At 45.1% G+C, this 20,509-nt stretch overlaps 1 protein-coding gene across 4 annotated transcripts; it reads left to right on the forward strand.

The window, feature by feature from the left end:
* Positions 1–3,832: 3,832 nt before the first annotated feature.
* On the forward strand, positions 3,833–16,396 carry LOC120306420 (dual specificity protein phosphatase 13-like). 4 transcript variants are annotated; one of them, XR_005556279.1, is made up of 5 exons: positions 3,835–4,002; positions 7,875–8,076; positions 10,420–10,640; positions 13,378–13,740; positions 14,049–16,396. XR_005556279.1 is itself a non-coding variant. In XM_039339630.1 (4 exons), exons 2-4 carry the CDS (start codon positions 8,006–8,008, stop codon positions 13,593–13,595), a joined length of 510 nt encoding a protein of 169 aa, XP_039195564.1. In that variant the 5' UTR covers positions 3,833–4,002; positions 7,911–8,005; the 3' UTR covers positions 13,596–13,754. The 4 variants fall into 4 exon arrangements, 2 of the variants coding, with proteins under 2 accessions (XP_039195564.1, XP_039195563.1); XR_005556280.1 differs by having other exon boundaries at positions 14,297–16,396; XM_039339630.1 differs by lacking the exon at positions 14,049–16,396 and having other exon boundaries at positions 3,833–4,002; positions 7,911–8,076; positions 13,378–13,754.
* The last annotated feature ends 4,113 nt before the right edge of the window (positions 16,397–20,509 follow it).

Here is a 20,509-nt window from a genome sequence, read left to right on the forward strand (position 1 = left end):
CCTGTTAAGATTCAGGAAATCAGGCCTTAAGCTCAGAAAAGACAAATGCAAGATTGGGGTGCCTTCTACTGAATTTCTGGGATTCAAAATTGATGCTGCTGGGATTCATCCTGCTGAATCCAAACTAACTGCTATTTTAGAAGCACCCAGGCCAAAGTCTAAGGCCGAACTTCAGGCCTTCTTAGGCCTCCTGAATTTCTACAATTCTTTTCTTCCACATAAAGCTAGTGTAGCTGAGCCTCTTCACAGGCTACTAGACAAACAAGCTGTGTGGCTGTGGTCACAAGCACATGAGGCTTGCTTTAAAGAAGTCAAGGCCTTGCTCACTTCTAACAGTGTTCTTGCACATTTCAACGAGTCTCTTCCTGTGTGCATCGCTTGTGATGCATCCCCCTACGGGGTTGGAGCTGTCCTGAGTCACCTCAGGTCTGATGGAACTCAGGTTCCTATTGCATACTACTCCAGAACATTGTCTTCTGCCGAGCGCAACTACGCTCAGATAGACAGGGAGGCTCTGGCTGTTGTTGCTGGAATTAAAAAATTCCACGATTTTCTATATGGCAGGCATTTCACGGTCTTCACTGACCATAAGCCTCTGCTGGGACTGTTTACCACACGTAAGCAGACTCCCCACATCATTTCCCCTAGAATGCTTAGGTGGTCTATTTTTTGTCTGCATATGATTTTTCATTACTCCACAAGCCTGGGAAAGAAATGGGCCATGCTGATGGCCTCAGTAGGTTGCCTCTGCCAGTAGTAGAAGCTGACCCCGCGCCAGCTGTCAACATTCTATCAATCCAAGCCTTGCCCGAGCTTCCTCTTAGTGCCAGGGATGTTACCGCTGAAACAGGTACAGATCACACACTTTCACGTGTCCGCTCCTGGGTCCTGTCCGGGTGGCCTGAGCACTGCCCTAGTCCTGAGTTTCAGAGTTTCTGGTCCAAAAGGAACGAATTGTCCCTTTCTCAGGGTTGTTTGCTTTGGGGAAACAGAGTTGTCATTCCCACCTCAATGAGGACTAGGGTCTTAGAATCCCTCCACGAGGGTCATCCTGGCATTGTTCGTATGAAGGCTCTTGCACGCAGCCACTTGTGGTGGCCTGCTTTAGATAAAGATATTGAGGCTAAGGTACACGCATGCCACATGTGCCAACGATCTCGCCCAGAGATGCCCCAAGCTCCTGTGCATAAATGGGAGGAAACACAGTCCCCATGGTCTAGGGTGCACATTGACTACGCTGGGCCCTTTCAGGGCCAGTTCTTCTTGGTCCTTGTTGACAGCCATTCAAAATGGCTTGAGGTTGTGCCTGTCTCGCCACCACCACTGCAAAGACTATTCAGGTACTGAGGGGGATTTTTGCTGCACACGGGCTGCCAGATGTCATTGTGTCTGACAACGGCCCTCAATTCACCTCCTCCGAATTCCAAGCTTTCTTACAGGCAAACCTGATTCGTCATGCCACATCTGCGCCTTTCACCCTTCCACCAACGGTATGGCTGAACGCATGGTGCGCATCGCAAAGGACGCCTTGAAGAGACTCACCTACGGGGACTGGCATCACAGGTTGGCTGACTTTCTCCTTTCTTATCGCACCACACCGTCCACTTCTACAGGGAGAAGTCCAGCTGAACTTCGTTGGGGGCGCCAACTTACTACGAGACTTGACCGGTTGCATCCGGACAGACTGCCTTCATCTACCTCACATCCTAGGGCACCTAGACAACTACTTGTGGGTGCCCCGGTTTGGGCTCGCAATTACGGGCCTGGTCATACATGGGTCCCCGCTTCTGTGTCCAGGATCACAGGTCCTCTCTCCTACGAGGTTGCCCTGGACAACGGTCGTGTCCTGCGTCGGCACATCGACCAACTCCGCTCTAGGCGGGACTTTTCTGCTGAAACTCCTGGGTCTTTTCCAGGGGGGGAGGGGGACCCTTTGGAGCAAAGGGAAGGGCAAGAGTTACTGCCCATCTCCACTGAGGGAGCCACAGACGGCCCGTCCCAAGATTCTGCAATTGCTCCGAAAAGGAAGTCATGGAGCTTACCCACACAACAGGCATCCACGCCTACTCCAGCCAGGGAGTCACCCCGGGGGCATACTCACTTTCCACACATATCACACAGCACTCCAGTCACGGAGGATACCCGGGGGCATCCCAACAAATCATTCCCCGCAAGAGAGCTGGCACACAATCCCCAAAGTTGGCCTGACCTTACCCCAAATCCTACAGAGGGGTCAAACATACACAGAGCTAGTCGAGGAACCAAGTCCCGACTACAACACCCCTAGCACAAATCAGGGGACACCTGAGTTTTGGGAGAGTACAGAAACCCACATGAGCCCAAACACAGAATGGGGTTCAGGGAATGGACAGCCTCCTGACAGGTCTTGGACTGACCTAGGAGGTCCTACAGAGACGCCCAGCAGCGGCTATCACTTCAAGGGGCCTGAGGGTCTACAGCTAGGCAGGTCAACCAGGTCACAAAGCAACAGAAGCCCTGGCCTGACGAGCCCGGTGGGCAAGCAAGCAGGCCAGGCATCGGGGCACAGTCCTTGGAAGACACCAGGGCACAATAGAGAGAATAGGCTCACGCCTCCCTCCAGTCAGGGGACTTATGCCAGTAACCCACAGCTAAGAAGGTCACAGAGAGCAAAGAAATCTCCCAAGTACCTAGAAGACTACATAACATTGCTGGCAAGGCAAAGGCCAGTAAACAGTGGGAGCACTGGGGAGCAAAATGTTATATAAAATAAATGCTGTATGTTGGTAGTAGTTTTAGCCCGGGGGAAAGGGGTGTTATGTCCCGAGCCTTTGCAAACGGCTCGGGCGTTTGCAGGCAGTCCCGGGCAGGTGCAAAGCTGCCCGGGACCAGACAGGCTGTCGCCAGCGCCGTGCGCATGCGCGGGTGCTGGCGCGGGAAAAGTAACCCATTTACCCGGGAGTTGCCTATATAAGGGGCTGCGAGGCGTTTGAGCTGAGCTGAAGCCATCTTCCTGTAAGCTGAACGCTGAATAAAAGAACCTGAGGACTCCAGCTGCTTCTCGTGTCTGTTTTCCCGCCAAGGACGCAACACTGGGACTGGTGTCTCTCACCAGCAGACTTTGTTGAGGCTGCAGTAAAGGCTACGTCTTGTGATGGATGAAGGAGGCAAGCCCCCCCTCCTCTCCAAAAAAGATCCTCTGCTCTTGTAGGAGTCATCCTCAAGGGCACCCGTGCAGGTGTGGGTCAGAGCCGTGACTGTGTAATCCAAGCCCCAGCTCTTATTTTATAGGCGTCAGGCCCCAAGAGGCGCTTTGATCCCCTGGCTGCCGTCACCCCTTGAGTGTTTTGAACCACAACTCCCCGGAGACTCCGGATCCCCATATTATTTTCAACTTGAGACCCTGATCAGTCCCCTGCATCTGGATTGTTCTTGTGTGCCACACAGCCCAGAGTCCCACGGGGAGGGGGTTGACAAGAGGCTGCTCTATCTAGATTTGATTAGTAAATATGATCACAGTCTTAGGCTAATATGTGGCAGACAAAGGAATGCAAAGTATCGCAGCAAGACAAAAGCCGCCTTCTCTTTCAAACACTCTCGCCTTTGTTCGGGGGGGGGGGGGGAGGATCGCATGACAGCCCCCCCCCGTTCGCTTTCTCCCTACTGGAGAACTCGCAGTTCCTGGAATGGTCCCTTCCACACCCTCACGTGGGAACGTGAGACCCGAAGCTCTCTGGAAGGTCATCCAGAGCTGAGGCTATTTCAGAAGATGGGCTCCTTTCCAAGGCGGGCCCAGCTGCCTCTCGCCCTGAAATATTTGGAAGTCCGCTACCGGGGTGGGGGTGGGGGGGACACAGACCACGGTTTATAATTAACGCCATTAAAAATAGCCGTTGAATCAATCACATGCAGCTAACAGGGCAGGGAAACTGTTGTGTAACCAGCAACCCAGAAGGAAACGCCAGAAGAATGTCATGATCTAAAACCGTCCCAAGCAGCCGGAGAAGCCGGACCCCCCAAAAGGCAAGTACTTTCGAGCTTGTTGACAAACTGATATTTGCCGAAGATGGGTGGACGCATGGGGTTGAGTGGTGTCTTTCCCCCAACAGCTGAACGACAACTGCAAAGGCGTGCTGTGGTTTTCTGCTTATTAGCTGGCTCGGTTCCTGCCAGTTCCTCCTCAGCAAAGTGTCCTTGGTCACGGGGGTGAGGCCGGTGTATCTGAGTAGGTGGGGGGAGAACCCAGGCAGAGGGTCTGAAAAGTGCAGTCTAAGAACAGAGGAAGATCAAGAGGAGCTTGAGGATACGTGTTTAAGTAGGAGGGGGGTCTCCTTATACAGTTCCAGGAGCTGAGTGATAACTTTGCATCTCCATCTAGGGAAAAAGTTGAATGCCTTTCCTGGTGTGATGCCTCTGGCCATCCAGGCAGAAGCCTTCCCGTCGTTCATGTTGTAGGATCACAACCTTTTCAGGAACAGGAGAGGGAGTATCAGGTTAGGTCCATCCACAGGAGGTCTTTGCAGCTTGCCAGAATCCGTTCCTGACCTCTCTAATGACATTGTCCGTCTCCGACGGCTGGATCCATTTACTCCGGGCTCAGCAATGATGTAGTTGAGAGCAGCAGTCCAGCAGTGTTTTCTCTGGAAAAGAGGGGAGCAGGCTGACCGTTTGCTGGGATTCCCGTTCAGCTTGAAGCTGACGAGGGCTCATCTTCAAGATGCTTTGAAAGACAGGAGAAGCTGTGATGGTGGGGACTTGCCCTCCATCTTTATCTTAAGCAGACAGACTTCCAGGGCTGGCCAGCAATTTTAATATCGTATATAAACAAACAAATTACCAGAACATTTATTCAAATTGTGCATTCTCCATATTAAGGACAAGGGTGTTATACCATATTTTTTTTTATCACGTTTAAGAATAAAGAACTGAAGGAATTGATTGTGTCCAGGACTAAAAATGGTTATCTTAATTGCCTGCATGCAATTAAGAGAAGGCAGATAAAGAAGCTCTGACTGCAACTGCTTGAATATGTCTGATTCTAGAAAGAAAGAAAGAAAGAAAGAAAGAAAGAAAGAAAGAAAGAAAGAAAGAAAGAAAGAAAGAAAGAAAGAAAGAAAGCTTTGCTGGCTGAGGAATTCTGGGAGTTGAAGTCCACAAGTCTTAAAGTTGCCAAGGTTGAAAACCCCCTGCCCTAGATCAGGGGTAGGCAACCTTGGCTGGCTCAGGAATTCTGGGAGTTGAAGTCCACACGTCATAAAAGAGCCAAGTTTGCCTACCCTTGCCCTAGATTTTCTCTGCGTTGGCCTAGAGATTCCCAGTTCCTACAACTATTCTTCATATAGGACGAAAACTTCCAGTCTCCCCGTAACTAGTTTGCTGCCTTTAACCATTACGCCAAACTGGCTCTCCGTTTATAAGCAACATATTAATTAATCATCAGAACAGCTCAGTTCAAGAGCGATCCTTAGATATATTCTGGACTAAAGCATTAAACAAGGTTATGGATATATGCCAGAAATGGAAGATTGTGTCTATAATCACTTTGGCTATAGTTGCTAGTAAGTGGGGCATATATCTTTCTTTTTCATGAATAAACATTCATAAATGATAGAACAGGCTTAATGTATTTTTTTTTTTTTTTGAGAATCAAAGGCTTATCCCAGGATCTTAGTCACTTCAGCTACCAGCTCTCTTTCAATGTTATACGTAGCCCCCAGCCATAAAGTGACTCAGCCTCCCTCATCTATTTTATGATAAGTGAAGCCACTTCAGAGACTTGTAACAAAAATCAATCTGGATGACCTATTTGACGAACACATCCAACATTTCCACAGGAAACATGATTGCTATCAACCCTCACTGGATATTTGATAGGATGGGTTATGGCAGGATTGAGAAAAAAAAATTCTCTTTCAGAGATAGATTTTTTTTCCCCAGGCTAATAATTCAGTTTATAATTTCTCCAACATTTGTGTTATGGTTGGCCCCAGTGTGTTTCTATAAGTGTTGCATAAAAATGATAAAAAAAGGACCCTGCCCTTCAAGTCACCCAAGGTTTCTTTCTTCGCTCAAAAGAAGAAGAAGTCAGGAATATGTTAATGAAGTTGATCAAAGCTGGTTGAAGTACTTGCCTAAAACATCTGTTCCCATTTCCCAGGGCTCTCCTTGATCCTGTTTGCAGCCAAGCGCTGCTTCCGTCCGTAGAATGTTAAACTGGTATTATTTAGTACGTGTTTAGATTATTCATAGCCTTTTCATGTCATATAAGTAATGAGTAACAAAAACAATTATAATCTGATCAGAAGGACAGCTGCCCCCATTCTTAACCAACAAGCCCAAATAAGAGAATTTGCAAAGGGTGATCAGAGTTAATAATTTTGAGAGTTTTTAACTGAAATTTAGTTTTACAGCAAGTGAGTCAGACAGCAAAGAAAAAAGGTATGATTTATTATTTTTAATGTTGGTTTAATACAATGCATCAACAAAACATTGAAAATAAAGCAATAAATACACAGGGAGCAGGCATTAAAAATGCACAGTTTGGGAATATATTTAATTTCATCCGTTTCAAAGGATTACTCAAGATTATTTGTTAATTAATTAATTAATTCACCTAAACAAATCTATTTCCAGCATTTTGCTATAGTAACTCTAACACTAACAATACAAAAAAGTGGAATTATTTTTTGATGCTGCATCATTTTTATCAAAGGCCCGGAGATAATTATGCAATTTTTCTAAATTCCTGAAGAAATTTCAACTGAGGTTTGTAACCTGTATTAATTTAATTAGATGTCTTCAAAACATTATAGAAAAGTTTTGATTAATATAATGGTTCTTTAAAAGGACTTACTACCATCTAGCATGCAAAAGGTTAGAAAAATAAGTTTTATTACACTGGCACAAAAATTTATGTAAGCTTAAAACTTTAAGAAAAACTCTTTTTTTACTTGCAATTAAGGAGGAAGAAGGTGATTAGAATGTTGATTTTGGACAGTTTTTAAATGGTCTAAAAGACCAGACTGAGTGGAAACAAAACTTTGGCGAGTTAGAAGAATATTCCCTGTGGTTTCTTTAAAATCTTATTAAAATTTACAAAGATTTGCCTTTAAATGTAAAAAAACAATCTCTTCTTGGGAAAACATGATAAGGAAAAACCTGGAAGGCTGGTCACAAGAAACAGCCAGATAGAATTAAAGATTATAATTAAAAGAGAATTCCTGATAATACATAATGGAGTAAAAAAATTTTAACTCTGGATGCATTTGAGGATCTTTGGCAACAATGTGCCTAGAATCTAGTCTTTAGAGTAGACTAGCTGATAAATGAAGGCTTAAAAGAAGAGATAGAAACGAATTTAGCTGAAAATCAGGCTGGTTTAGATATGGATTTAATATTGACAGAATACAAGAATCATATTGACAAAGATGTTATATAGGACAGGGGTCCTCAACCTTGGCAACTTTAAGACTTGTGGACTTCATCTCCCAGAATTCCCAGGAGCTAGAGGACACGGTTGCAAGGGGCAGTGACCTGGTGCCGGAGGGTGGGGACGAGATGTGCCACCCACTGCGACAGTCGCATCTAGGATTGTCACTAGGTCAGACGGCAGTGTGGCAAACCATCCACTCAGATGGCTGCAGGAGGAAAATGACAGTTTTGAAGCCGAACTTCAAAACAAGGGCGAGGGGTGGACCTGTGAGGGTCTGGAGGAGGTGGACAGCAACCTCCGTGGTTCCTGCTTTCATGAAATGGCGCGTGGCCCATACGTGCAATCAGAAAGTGTGTTCCTCGTCCCCAAAGCCAATTTCCTATCGTGTCTCCTCCTACCTTTTATGTCTTGCCTTTACTCACATGTTCCACACTGATCTCCATGGAGGAGCTCTTCTTTCCAGTCTCTTCCAGAATGTCCTACTCTTCGCTAAATGCAGGCGACTTGAGACGCCCCGGGCTACAAAGAACATCCAGTCGCTCCTTGAGCAGCCGGCAGAGCTACCAAACGCCAGAACTGGGCGAGCTGCAGCGCATGTTGTGGTCACCTGTTCCTTGCCGGGCCAATGTCAACGAAGTCTGGCCTAACCTTTATATTGGAGATTTGTAAGTGAATGGGCATTCATTGCTGATCCTGAAAAGTATTGCAAGTTTCCTCTTAGAGAAGGGGAGAAAAGGGGAAGAAGGACAAGCAGGCTGGCCATCTTAGCCTTCTTCCTTGGAATTAAGCCCCATCCTCCTTCACCGGGTTTACCTTCGACTACTCTGAGGGACCGTCTCTTGCCGGTGGCATTCTATTCTATTCTGTTCTATTCTGTTCTATTCTATTCTATTCTATTCTATTCTATTCTATTCTATTCTATTCTATTCTATTCTATTCTATATTCTATTCTATTCTATTCTATTCTATTCTGTTCTGTTCTGTTCTGTTCTGTTCTGTTCTATTCTATTCTATTCTATTCTATTCTATATTCTATATTCTATATTCTATATTCTATATTCTATATTCTACTCTACTCTACTCTATATTCTATATTCTATATTCTATATTCTACTCTACTATTCTACTCTACTACTCTACTCTACTCTGTTCTGTTCTGTTCTGTTCTGTTCTGTTCTGCTCTATTCTTTGTTCTGGTTTTAATACTGTGATCCACATGGATACTGAACACGTCTAGTTTAGCACCACAGATGATAAAAATTAGGCAACATGTGGTACACTCCCAATGGGCAGGGAGACGAGGGTTCCCAGAGGGAAGAGGGAAGGGCCGTGTCAGAGCATAGAGCTCACTCGGAAGACCAAGTGAGATTTCCCAGGACCACAGAACAGAAGCGAAGAGTTCCTTCTATCAAAGGAAAGAGCAAATATGGGCAATAGAAAGAGAAGCATTGAAGGATGTAGCTGGAAACATGGAGGCTCATCTTGAGGCTATTTCAGGTCAACAGCTGAATTCTTGCAGCAGGGAAGGGTTCCCTGCCCCACTGGTTGAAGCTGAACAAATGATTTTCTAGAACGGGGGTCTCCAAACCTGGCAACTTTAAGACTGGTGGACTTCAACTCCCACAATTCCTGACCCAGTTGATGACCTGAACATGGGGATCCTGCGACAAGAACTAGTTTTGGCATTTTTCAATGGTCACCAAACGAATGCTTGTTAGTCTAATGCGTTTATAGTTCCCATCTATTAGAATAACAGAGATGGAAGGGACCTTGGAGGTCATCTAGTCCAACCCGCTGCACAATAAGAAAATTCCCTAAAACTCTTGACATGCTTTTACTCATTTTTGTTTCTTCTCAGCTCTGTTTGCCCCCCCCCCCCTTCCCATAAATTCAACAGGGCTACCAAATTTGGGTTGCAAACCTCCAATCACTAATTAGCAGCAAAAGAGATGCAGAACATTCTTAACTCTTTCCTGCCCTATCAAGATTGTTGCAGCCCAGAGGGATAAAAGGGAAGGATTCCTTTGTCTGCTTTTAGGCAGGTCTTGATTAGTGCTTTTATGAATTGTGTCCACGGTCTTATTATGACTTTATTGTACGCCATTCAGCTGAAAACCCGATTATGGCATTTAAGCAAATGGATCAATAAGTAAAGCAATACAAACATCCGAGACTTTCCGGCTCCAGGCTGAGTGGTTGTTTAAAAGCCTGGTGCCTAAAGCACAACCTGTTTAGCTCTTGAAAATGGGACAATGGAATCAGATAAAATCTCTCATCACTGAGCACTATTCCCGAATCCTGCTTTTCTTCTCCCAATGGTGGAAGAAAGAAAGAAAGAAAGAAAGAGAGAGAGAGAGAGAGAGAGAGAGAGAGAGAGAGAGAGAGAGAGAGAGAGAGAGAGAGAGAGAGAGAGAGGGAGGTTTTGTTAGATACATTTCTACACAATACTTGGAAGAAGTGCTTTTGTGTTTTAAAAAGAGTCTTTTATTTGCATATAGAATTGTTTTACACCAGTTTTCTCTTCTAAAACAGACTTGGCAGGTTTTAATTGCACTACTTAGAAACTGGGGCCTCAGCTGGAAGGAACTTCAATCGTAGGATCACATTTTACATCCAACCATCTTTGTATGTGTGAATGTGTGTTCCTCTAAAAGAGAATATTTGTGGCATCCCTGGTGCTCTCTGAGCTTAGTTATTTTATTGCAGACATTTCATTACCCAGGTAGATAACATCATCAGTGCTAGTTGGGTAGGATGTTACCGAGTTGGGTAATGAAACATCTGTAAAAAATCAACCAAGCTCAGGAGCACCAGGGAGCCTAGATATATATGTTTCCCTACAGCGTTAACCGGTGCAGCAAGGATGCCAGAGTCCTTTGGGGGTTAAATTTAAGCCTCTGTATTTAGTTAACTAAGTCAACTGAACCCTTTTAATGTCTGCATGAACACTCAACTCCTCTCCAAGGTGGGGAGAAATGTAGAATAATGAAATTAGCCCTTGTTTGCAGGTACATAGCCCGGGATATAGATCAGCTACGCCGGATGGGCATCTCCCACATTGTGAATGCGGCTGCGGGACGATTCCACATTGATACGGGAGCCAAATTCTACCGAGACTTGCCAGTTGATTACTACGGAGTGGAAGCCGACGACGATCCCAAGTTTGATCTCAGCATTTACTTCTACCCAACGGCTAAATACATCAGGGCAGCGCTGAACTCGCCCAGAGGTAAACAGAGTGGGCTGCATCTTCTCGGGTGTCCCGGTTATCATCTCCCATCCAACATCTCTGTCCCAGAGATGGACTTCCTTGTTTTTCTTTGAAGACGTTTCACTTCTCATCCAAGAAGGACAGACGAGGACATTCCCTGGAGGCATAGCTGCCATCAGCTGGTTTCTCTTTCATTGGCCAGAGTAGGACTTCTCAACCTTTAAGAGAAGTTGACCTCAGCTCCCGGAAATTATGATATTGATACTCTATTTCCTCCCAAAGAAATCTTCCAGGACAGACAAACTTTTCTTTAGCTTAGATGAGTCACATGTTTTGTTTTGTTTTTTTGTTTTAACAAACAAAGCAAGTTTCTGAACTTTTTTTCAGTTGACTACTCACCTATGACCTGTGTTTTTCTGGGGAAAAAAAGTGGAAATTTAAGAGCTGAAAAAGTGCAGGAGGGGGTGTCAGAAGAGGCTCAACTGGGGGACTAGGTTGTCCCTTAGTAGAAGAACAGAGAAGTGGACCTGGGCATTTTGGTCAAAGCCAAAGAGTTCCTGCTCCTTTGTGTTAGAGCTGTTGGGTTAGTTTGGGAAAACCTTTGTTTGCCAAACTGAGGCATTCACACACCAAAGTTAAGACTTTCTGAGTTGAGTTTTAATATTATTTGGGGTCTCACCACCATTTAGTAACACACAGACTTGCAATGCCAACATTCTGAGTGTCAACATTCATCCTTTCAGAAGGACATAAAAGTGCACAAATTCCATCTAAAAACCAAATGCTGGGTTTAGCGCTTGGAAGCAACCCAATTAGAGAGTATCAAACACAAAATTAACTCTAAGTTGAGAAATCTTCCTACATTTTTTCCAAGCCAGGGTTTGTTCCTTGCTAAACATCTTCCTTTGTAGCTATATTTAGAGAGAGGACTCAAGTTTCTTCTCCTGCTGCTGTGGATGGTGCAGAGACCCCAGAGGAATTTATTCTCAGTTGATCCAACTAAGCAGGAATGCCCAAGAGGTGGAGGGTTCAGGGGTCTTTGTTCCTCAATTTTGGAAAATAAAATTTGCCTTGCAAGGAAAATGAGATAGGAATGGAAAGCAAGGATCAAGGAGTCCTTCAGGCTTTGCTAGGATGGCCAAAGATGACCCTGAACAGACAACTTCGCTTCCTGGGATCACAGATGTCACCCTGGGGAGCTACAGCAGAGGTCCCCAACCTTCTGGGCACCAGGGACCGGTTCCGTGGAGAGAGGTTTTTCTGAGGACCGGAGGGTGTGTGGTTTTGTGTGCTGCCTGCATCTCACAGATGGGGCTTTGCTTGCTTGTGCAGACCGGTTGCTGGCATGCTGTGGCACGGTACTGGTCTACGGACTGGGGGTTGGGGACCCCTGAGCTACAGAACCCCCTGCCGAGAAAAGGGATAAGAAAAAGACAGCCCACAAACATTTTAAATACAGAAATTCTAAAACATGTACATATATCCTACCTTACATGTCCTTACATTTCAGTCAAAATCTGTATTGCAACATCTAATAATAACAGGGAGTAAACTCCACCCTTGCTAGCACGGATGATGTTATCGCTTGAGATAGTCACTGAAGGGTCCTCATCTGTTCTACGTACATCAGCAAAATAGAACCAGTTAAGCAGTAAATGATAGCAAGGCAGCAGACCATTTTTAAATTATTTAAAGTCTTGTTATACTGGACCTTGCCTTGCATGGTAGGTTATAAAGTTAGACTACAGAGCTCCGAGGCCTGAATTTATCTGTGAAAAGCTGGGCAGAAGAAAATTATTCCAATGTACCCTATGCTGGGTATTGTTAATGGCGAGGAGGTTTTCAGGCCATTTCTGAAGTAACATAGCATCTTCCAGAGTTATCCAGTCAGCCTTGTGCCAAAAGTAACAGTGTAATTTTTCCATTATTTCAAGAACTGCAGGGTGCTGCTGTGAAGACACGATCAGTCGATAGTAGGGAAATGTCCACAGCCTGGGACCTGTGAAAGGGTGACTCCTTGGGAGCCCCATAGAAAGTGCCTTAGGAGAAGGGATAGCAGGGAAGAGCAGAGAGGAACAGCCAAGGGCAGCAAGGAACGGATGGAAACTAACCAAGGGGAGGAGCTACCTAGAATTAAGGAGAAATTTCATGACAGTGAGAACAATTAACCAGTGGAACAACCTGCCTCCAGAAGCTGTGAATGCTCCAAGACTGGAGGTTTTTAAGAAGAGACCAGACAGCCATTTGTCTGAGATGGTGTAGGGCTTCCTGCCTGAACAGGGGATTGGACTAGAAGACCTCCAAGATCCCTTCCAACTCTGTTATTCTGTCAGGGAAATTAAATAAATTCAATATACAGAATATCTACACAATACCAGAAGGAAAAAGAGAAGATGCAGTATGGATGTAGAAGTAAGAAGAAATGGAGGCGAATAAGAAACCGCTGAAGCTTCTTCATTCTGTCCTCTGCTACGAATGACAGCTATGTCAGCTGAATGTACACATTAGTAAGTCTTAAGCCTCGAATGGATGACTAACATTAATGGGTGACGGAACCATCCCAATAACTCTCCAGATGTCATCATTATTTATTAGCACAGGATAGATGATTTTGTCAGAGGTGACCATGTTAAAAAAAAAAGAACAAAAAATAGGATTGTGACACAGATTTACAGCATTTCCCACAATTCTAGGAAGACCTTGTATTGCCTAGATGTGGGGACGTATCTTAACCATATTACTTTCTTATTTGCAGGCAAAGTATTGGTTCACTGTGCCATGGGGATAAGCCGCTCAGCCACCCTGGTGCTGGCTTTCTTGATGATCTACGAAAACAAGAACCTCGTGGAGGCCTTAAAGATTGTGCGAGAACACCGAGGAGTCTGCCCAAACACGGGGTTCCTCAGCCAACTTCGGGAGCTTGACCTCCGGTTAACGAGTGAGAAAGGGAAAGCAACAACAGGGAGGCCTTGAAACTTTAGGGATAAAATACTCGGAGGGCAGCAAGTCCCAGAGGAACAATTGTGTCCCCCAGAAATACCAAAATTCCAAAGGTGCTGTGATGTCTACCGGCCCTGCCATGAAAACTCTCTCGCCAGCGTCTCATTCAAGATTAAAGGTGTGTGCTGGAAACTTGGTCTCTGTTCCATGTTTGATAACTGAATCCCAGAGACATCTTGCGGGAAGGAGCCCTTTGAGTCCCCGACTCTAACTTCCTGTTCTCTAAAGGGCTTCAAACCCCGATGCCTGTCCAGCCTCCACCTGGCTTGTTCAGGGAAGAATCCCAAGATTCCCTCCGCCAAACCCTAGAAAGAATTTGAACTGAGATACAGAAAGCAAGATAACACTGGATTGGCTTGTTCCAAATCTGGTGACCATTATTATCTAAAGAGTCTGGCAAGCTGGGTTTTTTTTTTTTTTTTTTAGAAACTTCACATATCAAGGAGTTTAGGCAAGAATCCCTGGGGAAACCTGCTGGAAGAAATGGATTTGTTTTATTTGGTCTTCAGATGGGTGCATCAGGACACGGGAATGAATAAGGATTTCTTAGTCCAATGAGCTGCCAGCAAAACGGTATTTGGAGGTGGTGCCGCCTCCGTTCGCCTTTCTTTCCTCCCACAAAGCTACCAGCAGCACGGAGAACCAGCTGTTCATTACTTTTCGCTTTCTTCCAGGTAGGGGAAGGTGGCGTCCTTTCTCTTCTTTGTTATCTGCATGCTCTACCTGCAAAGCAGACGGGCTGCGTTTCTCAACTTTGAAGACGTGAAGGTGTGTGGACTTCAACTCCCAGAATTCCCCAGACAGCCTGTCTTGGGACATGCCGTGACCCATCAGAATTTGGGATGGCCACTAGAGCACCTCTAATGATCATAGAAGAGGAAAAAGAGGCTAGAAAAAAGGAGCTAGTGCTTATCCCAGAGCCTCTTTTCCCGAGTTCTCCTGGACCTTCCTGGGACACTCAGATTCCCGCTTTCACACAGTCTCCCCACAGTCTTGGTTTTACTGCTTGCCAAGAAATACCGGGCAAATTGAAGAAGGGGCACCCCAGAAAAAGAGTGCGCCCTTCTTCCCTCGGCCCAACTGCCCTGTGCGCTTCCCCCAGGCTGTGGCCCGTCTGTGGGGCTGGGGGGGGTGTGCCTTCCACCCCAGACCGAAGAGGAGCAAGGCAGCTTTTTTGCGAACTCCGTCCATTCAGTGCTCGGAGACCTCAGGCTCTCCGCTCTTGCTCCAGAACCAGCCTGGCCCGGCCCCGATTTCAGGCCTGTGGCCATCGGCTCCTTCCTGTTCCCTCTTCAGTTCCTGGCCGAGCCCGTTCTTCGCCTTCCGGGTTCTGCAACTTCAATAAGCACTCGGGCTCTGCTCTCCTCTAACTTGGCTCTTGGCTTGGCTGATTTATGGCCTCACTTCTCTTCTGCAGGCAAAACCTCCGGAGGCGAGCCAAGGGCATCAATAATGCAACACCAGCACTTAAGGCACCCTGGATCGAGCTTCCCCAACCTGCTCAGGTCCAGATGTGCTCGGTTATCCCTGGCCGGGAAGGAGGGGAGGCAGGATTTTTTCATCCTCTTAAGACTGCATGACTCCCACCACGACCCTAAACACACACACACAAGCAGAGAGACCGTGAAGGCAACACCTCCTCCTTTGTTTAGCAGAGGCTTATGCAGTCACCTTTTTTTTTTAAAGTTTTGATCTCTAGGCATCCACAACAAAGGTTACTACTATGCTAGTTAGTTTTAAAGTTTTAATTGTTCAGCCTCTAGCCATGAATTTCTAACCTTGTTGGGCTTACTTGATGATAATGAAAAAAACTGTCCTAATTTTGATGCTGAGAGAAAGACCAGTCTGCATAACAACAGAGACTATTGTTGGATATTGGGAAGGAAAGGGAGGAAGGAAGGAAGGAAGAGAGAGAGAGAGAGAGAAAGGAAGAAAGAAAGAAAGAAAGAAAGAAAGAAAGAAAGAAAGAAAGAAAGAAAGAAAGAAAGAAAGAAAGAAAGAAAGAAAGTTCTTGAACTGGACATCAGACTAGATTAAACCAATTTATAGTTTAATCTGGTCAATTTGTCCATTATATATATATATTTTTAGCACACAGGTAGTCCTTGACTTACATTCATTTAGTGACTGTTCAAACTTACAGTGGCACTGAAAAAAGTGACTTATGACTGGTCCTCACACTTATGGCCATTGCAACATCCATACAGCCTTTTGGCCACTGGCATGTACTTATGACAGTTGCACCTTCCTGGGGCCACATGATCACCTTTCATGACCTTTCCAACTGTCTTCCGACAAGCCAAGTCAAGGGAGGAAGGCAGATTTGCTTAACAACCTCGTGATTCACTTAAGAATTGCAGGAATGTGCTTAACAGGTGTGGCAAAAAAGGTCACAAAATGGAGCAAAACTCATTTAAAAACTGCCTTGCTTAGCAGTGGAAGCTTTGGGATCAGTTGTGTCATAAGTTGGACACTACCTGTATTCAATAAGAGAAAGGTTGTCTACTTCCAGGGAAAACACAAGACACCACAGACACCCGGGGCCAGGTTTCGTAAGATCATCGGGGTGGGGGCCCTTCCCCTATTTGGAGGGAAGCCGGGCTCAGGGGCTGGCACCAAGTGAGAGGAGACACGGCCAAGAATCACAGCAAAAACAAGCCACAACTTCACTGGAGACGTGCGATATGAAACAACGGTGCAGCTGTCACTTCCGTGTTTCAAAAGTTGAAGAGTCCAGCTCTAAGCCAACATTACAGGGCACGTGTGATCTTTCCAACTCCATTTCTCTCCCCGTGATTAAGCTAGTAATTGGTGCACAGACCTTGATTGTGTTATAATCGCCGCCAATCCTGGAGGGCATCACTTAATATTCACATTACAACCAGCAGTGGGCTGCAAAAAAAGCAAAATTTATACTGGAGACTTCAGAAATCACATCAGCAGCAAAGCAGCTCTTGCCTGGTCTAATTAACTTTATACCCATTAAGAAACCGTGTTTGCAGTCAGAAAAAAACTAGCCTAGAATAGAACAGGAAACATACTCTGCCTATAAACATTTCTCTTAAAAATTTACACACTCTGGATAAGGTCAGTGTGACTTTGCGCCCCACTAATGTCCCCCAGGCTGCATAGGTTTTTGCAAAAACTGTTCCGAAAGGCTGGGGTGGGTTTTGCAACTGGAGCTGATTTAAATCGTTTTTCTCAAACTGCCCTGCCAGGCCTGGAGGAAGCCAGTTGTGTTAAGTTACTCCGATAATCACCAGGTAATGAATGCGTCATTGCAAATTGGCTGGCAAATTGATCCAGCGCAGTTTTGCACGTTGCCTACTGATTGCCATGGCTCAGCCTCCCGGCTGTTAGGAAAGCCGGCTTGTGCCATTACAGGCAGACCAAGAGGGTCAAATCTGGATTGTGAAATAACTTCTTGTGGAATGAAATGGCACACCTTGAGGAGGCGGGCTGAATGGGACACTGTGTTGTTCGCTAATTCAGTGGTTCTCATCCTCGGCAACTTTAAAACGTGTGGACTTCAGCTCCCAGAATTCCCCAGCCAGCCCTGGTTGGGGGTTTGGCTGGGGAAATTATTGTTTAATTCTATGAATTGGTTTCTGGGAACCTCAGAGTTAGTTTTGCTTCAACATTACCCTGCCGTGTATTCAATAAACAGTAAGATTTTCGGAAACGGAATGAACCTGGAGTTTTATTTGCATTCTCAAGCTGGATATTAACACCAACTTTCCTTCCTAATTTAAGCTGGCCACCATGAACCAGAGGACTGATACTGACCCAAACAAAGAACTGTACTGTGTATTTTTTTTATTCCAGGTCTAGCACTTTTTCAAAACAGTACTAAACCTGTGCACAAAAGGAGCTCGCATGAAGCCAGCACTGACACCCTGCAGAGGCCAGCTATCTCTTCTCTCCTGTGGCTCAGGGCCACAAAAGGGCCACATAGGGTTAAGATCGCAACTTGAAGGTGTGTGTGTGCACACGCATACCAGCAGCAGTCCGGAATAGTCTAGGGCAGGGGTGTCAAACTGCTGGTCCATGGGCCAGATGTGTCACGCTGAAACTGCACCCACCCCATTGCTGGCAGTGGGGAAAAAGTTGTGACATTGCGAGTTTGACACCCCTGGTTTAGGGTCTTCTGCTTGAGTAGGGGGGGTTGGATTAGAAGACCTCCAAGATCCCTTCCAACTCTATTCTGTAACTAAGCTGGACAGATCGTATTGTTTCAGAAGCCTTTAGACAACTAAACGCAACTAAATTATACACAACTTTAAGATGCTTTTTCAGTGGACCAGAGATGAGGCAACGTACTTTAAAATAGGCATCTTTGCGTCACAGGGAGAAGAAAAGACAGAGGAATCTTTTGATGGACTTCAGAAATGTAGAGTCCGTTTGGCATGCAGGCCGCTCACCAGCAGGTCAGGCTTCCTCCTAACATTTGTTGAGATTCCCGGATGACTTACGTGGATTAAGCAAGGATTAATGAGATTCTGCCAGGGAAGTGCTTGGGATGCTCCAGAGAGCTGCTGAAGGGCTCACGGATTCTGAAAAGCCTACTTGATCCAAATTACCTGATCCAAATTTTGTGTAGGTGTGTGTTTGTTTCTCCCTTGGAGTCAGTTTTGATTCCTGGTGACTGCCTGGGCAAGACCTGGCAGTTTTCTTGGCAAGGTTTTTTTTTTCCTCCAGAAGTGGCCTTCTAAGACGGAGAGAAAGCAACTGGAGCATGGTCACCCAGCTGGATTTGTGCCTCATAACAGAATAACAGAGCTGGAAGGGATTGTGGAAGTCTTCTAGTCCAACCCCCTGCTCAAGCAGGAGACCCTAGACCATTTCAGACTAGTGGCTGTCCAGTCTCTTCTTAAAAACCTCCAGTGATGGAGCACCCACCACTTCTGGAGGCAACTTCTGTTCCACCAGTTAATTGTCCTCACTGTTAGGAAGTTTCTCCTGAATTCCAGGTTGCTTCTCTCCTTGATTAGTTTCCATCCGTTGTCCTGCCTTCTTGTCCTGCCTTCTGGTGCTTTGGAGAATAGGTTGACTTCCTTTTCTTCTTCATGTAGGACTTGATCTTACAGTCTCCTGATTTCTACTCTGGTGCTTTAACCATTACCCATCCTGGCTCCTGCCTGAGATATACTGATGCTCTGTTTCTGCTTGACCAAGTTCTGCTGCCTTCAGGTCTGAAGAACTTCATTCCTCAACAGCTTTCCCAAGGTCAGGGATAAACAGTGGAAGCAGCAGAAAAATTGATGATGGTAGACCCAGACTTTCAAAACATATCTTTCTTAGCCTATACTGGTGTTTCAATTTTTCTAACCCTTTAAATCTTTTCTTTTCCATTATTACTCTCTTTTTTTTGGCATTTATACACCCTCTAGGAACTGTGATATTTGGTAGTCTGAAAGTAAATATTTTTAAAAAAGAGGAAATAGTTTTAAAATGGGGATGTTCCTAATATCATTTCAATTGCATTTTGAGCCAAACTATCCCTGAGCTTCTGACCCACCCCTGCCTTGTTTATAAAAGGCAAATACATCCTCTAACATGGCCTTAAAAATCAAAGCACCTGAAAACACAAGATGATTTTTTTCATTTTTACTGCTGTTGTCCTTCTAATCTTCAATTGCTGTATGTTTTTTTTTTTAACCAGTTCATCTTTAATGAGTTTCAGTTTAATGCAGATTGTTGGGGAAAAAAATCTGTCTCGGCCAGCAGAGCATCCTGCAACCTTCCTGATGAATTTTGGGGGCCGTGCAGCAATATTGCACAGTGAATTAAAAAATTGGATCATTGTAGGCTGCCGTTTAATTTTCCCATCGTACCTTGGAGTAAGATCGGAGGATTGTAGACAATTAAAACTGAACCTGGTTCACACTTAGTTGCTGGAGTCCTGGGCCCTGGGAACTCTCCAAAATTTTGAATTTTGGTGCTGATTGTGTTAAGCTTGTCACTTACACCCAGACACAAATCTTTTTATTTTTTTTTCTTGAGATATAAGTTACAAAACTGAAGTTTTGAGTTATTTTCAGTTGCGTGGTTCTACTAAGATCATGAAGAGAAGAATGCAAAGAAGCTGGATTGAGCCCACCCCGGATTCTCAGGCAGGGTGTGCTGGGATGACCATCCGTGTGGCTCTCTTCACCATCTGGGACTCTGCACCTCCACAAGGGAAGGTTGTCTAGCTGCCAAGGCATTCACTCACTCATTCTCCGCGAAGCTGTCAAATCCTATAAATTCATCGGTGCATGCTGTCAAAGGCAGGCATATGGTTTACAAGCCTTCCAACTGCATCCAGAGGAGATTGTAGTACAAACGCTTCTTGATTACAGTTTCACCATTTTAGGCCATCAAGCTGTGCAGTTTAGTAAAGTAGGAAAGTTTTATAACTCTGAGTTAGTTCTTTCCGGGTCCTGAAATCTACTCCTTGGTTGTGTAGAACATGAGTGTATTTTCAAGGGCACAAAAGTTTCAAAAACAATTATGGTTTGAATCAGGAGCAAAAATTATTTATGATTATATTAGTCGGAGGTGCATTTTTCTGATTTCCTGAAGAAATGATTTCCATGTTCAACTGTCCGGGCAACTTTTTCTTTTCAGATATAGCCAATGTACTTGTATCTGGAAAGTACTAAAAATACGATGCACAACATTACTTTAAGTGGTTTTTTTTTTCAAATGGGGCAATAGTTTTATTTAATGCATTCCTAGTGCCCCCCAGCTAGGAATTATTTCCTCAAGGGACTGGCTGCGCCTTGCTAATTCTAACACATGTTCATCGAACAGCTGCTTCATTCATGAGTAGCAAAATGTCTTTTCATTGCATCTTCTCCCTCCTCTATTGTCACTTATTTTATAATTGTAATGTTATTATTGCT

Source organism: Crotalus tigris, unplaced genomic scaffold, assembly GCF_016545835.1.
Source record: "Crotalus tigris isolate CLP2741 ecotype Arizona unplaced genomic scaffold, ASM1654583v1 scf7180000017736.1026742, whole genome shotgun sequence".
Classification (NCBI taxonomy): Eukaryota; Metazoa; Chordata; class Lepidosauria; order Squamata; family Viperidae; genus Crotalus; species Crotalus tigris.

What these genes read in the sequence shown, in the direction of transcription:
- LOC120306420 (XM_039339629.1), top strand. Translation starts at nt 7,886, where the DNA reads ATGTCCTACTCTTCGCTAAATGCAGGCGACTTGAGACGCCCCGGGCTA. An exon ending in AACCTTTATATTGGAGATTT is followed by an intron (nt 8,077 to 10,419) that starts GTAAGTGAATGG and finishes CCTTGTTTGCAG; the next exon opens with GTACATAGCCCGGGATATAG. An exon ending in AGCGCTGAACTCGCCCAGAG is followed by an intron (nt 10,641 to 13,377) that starts GTAAACAGAGTG and finishes TCTTATTTGCAG; the next exon opens with GCAAAGTATTGGTTCACTGT.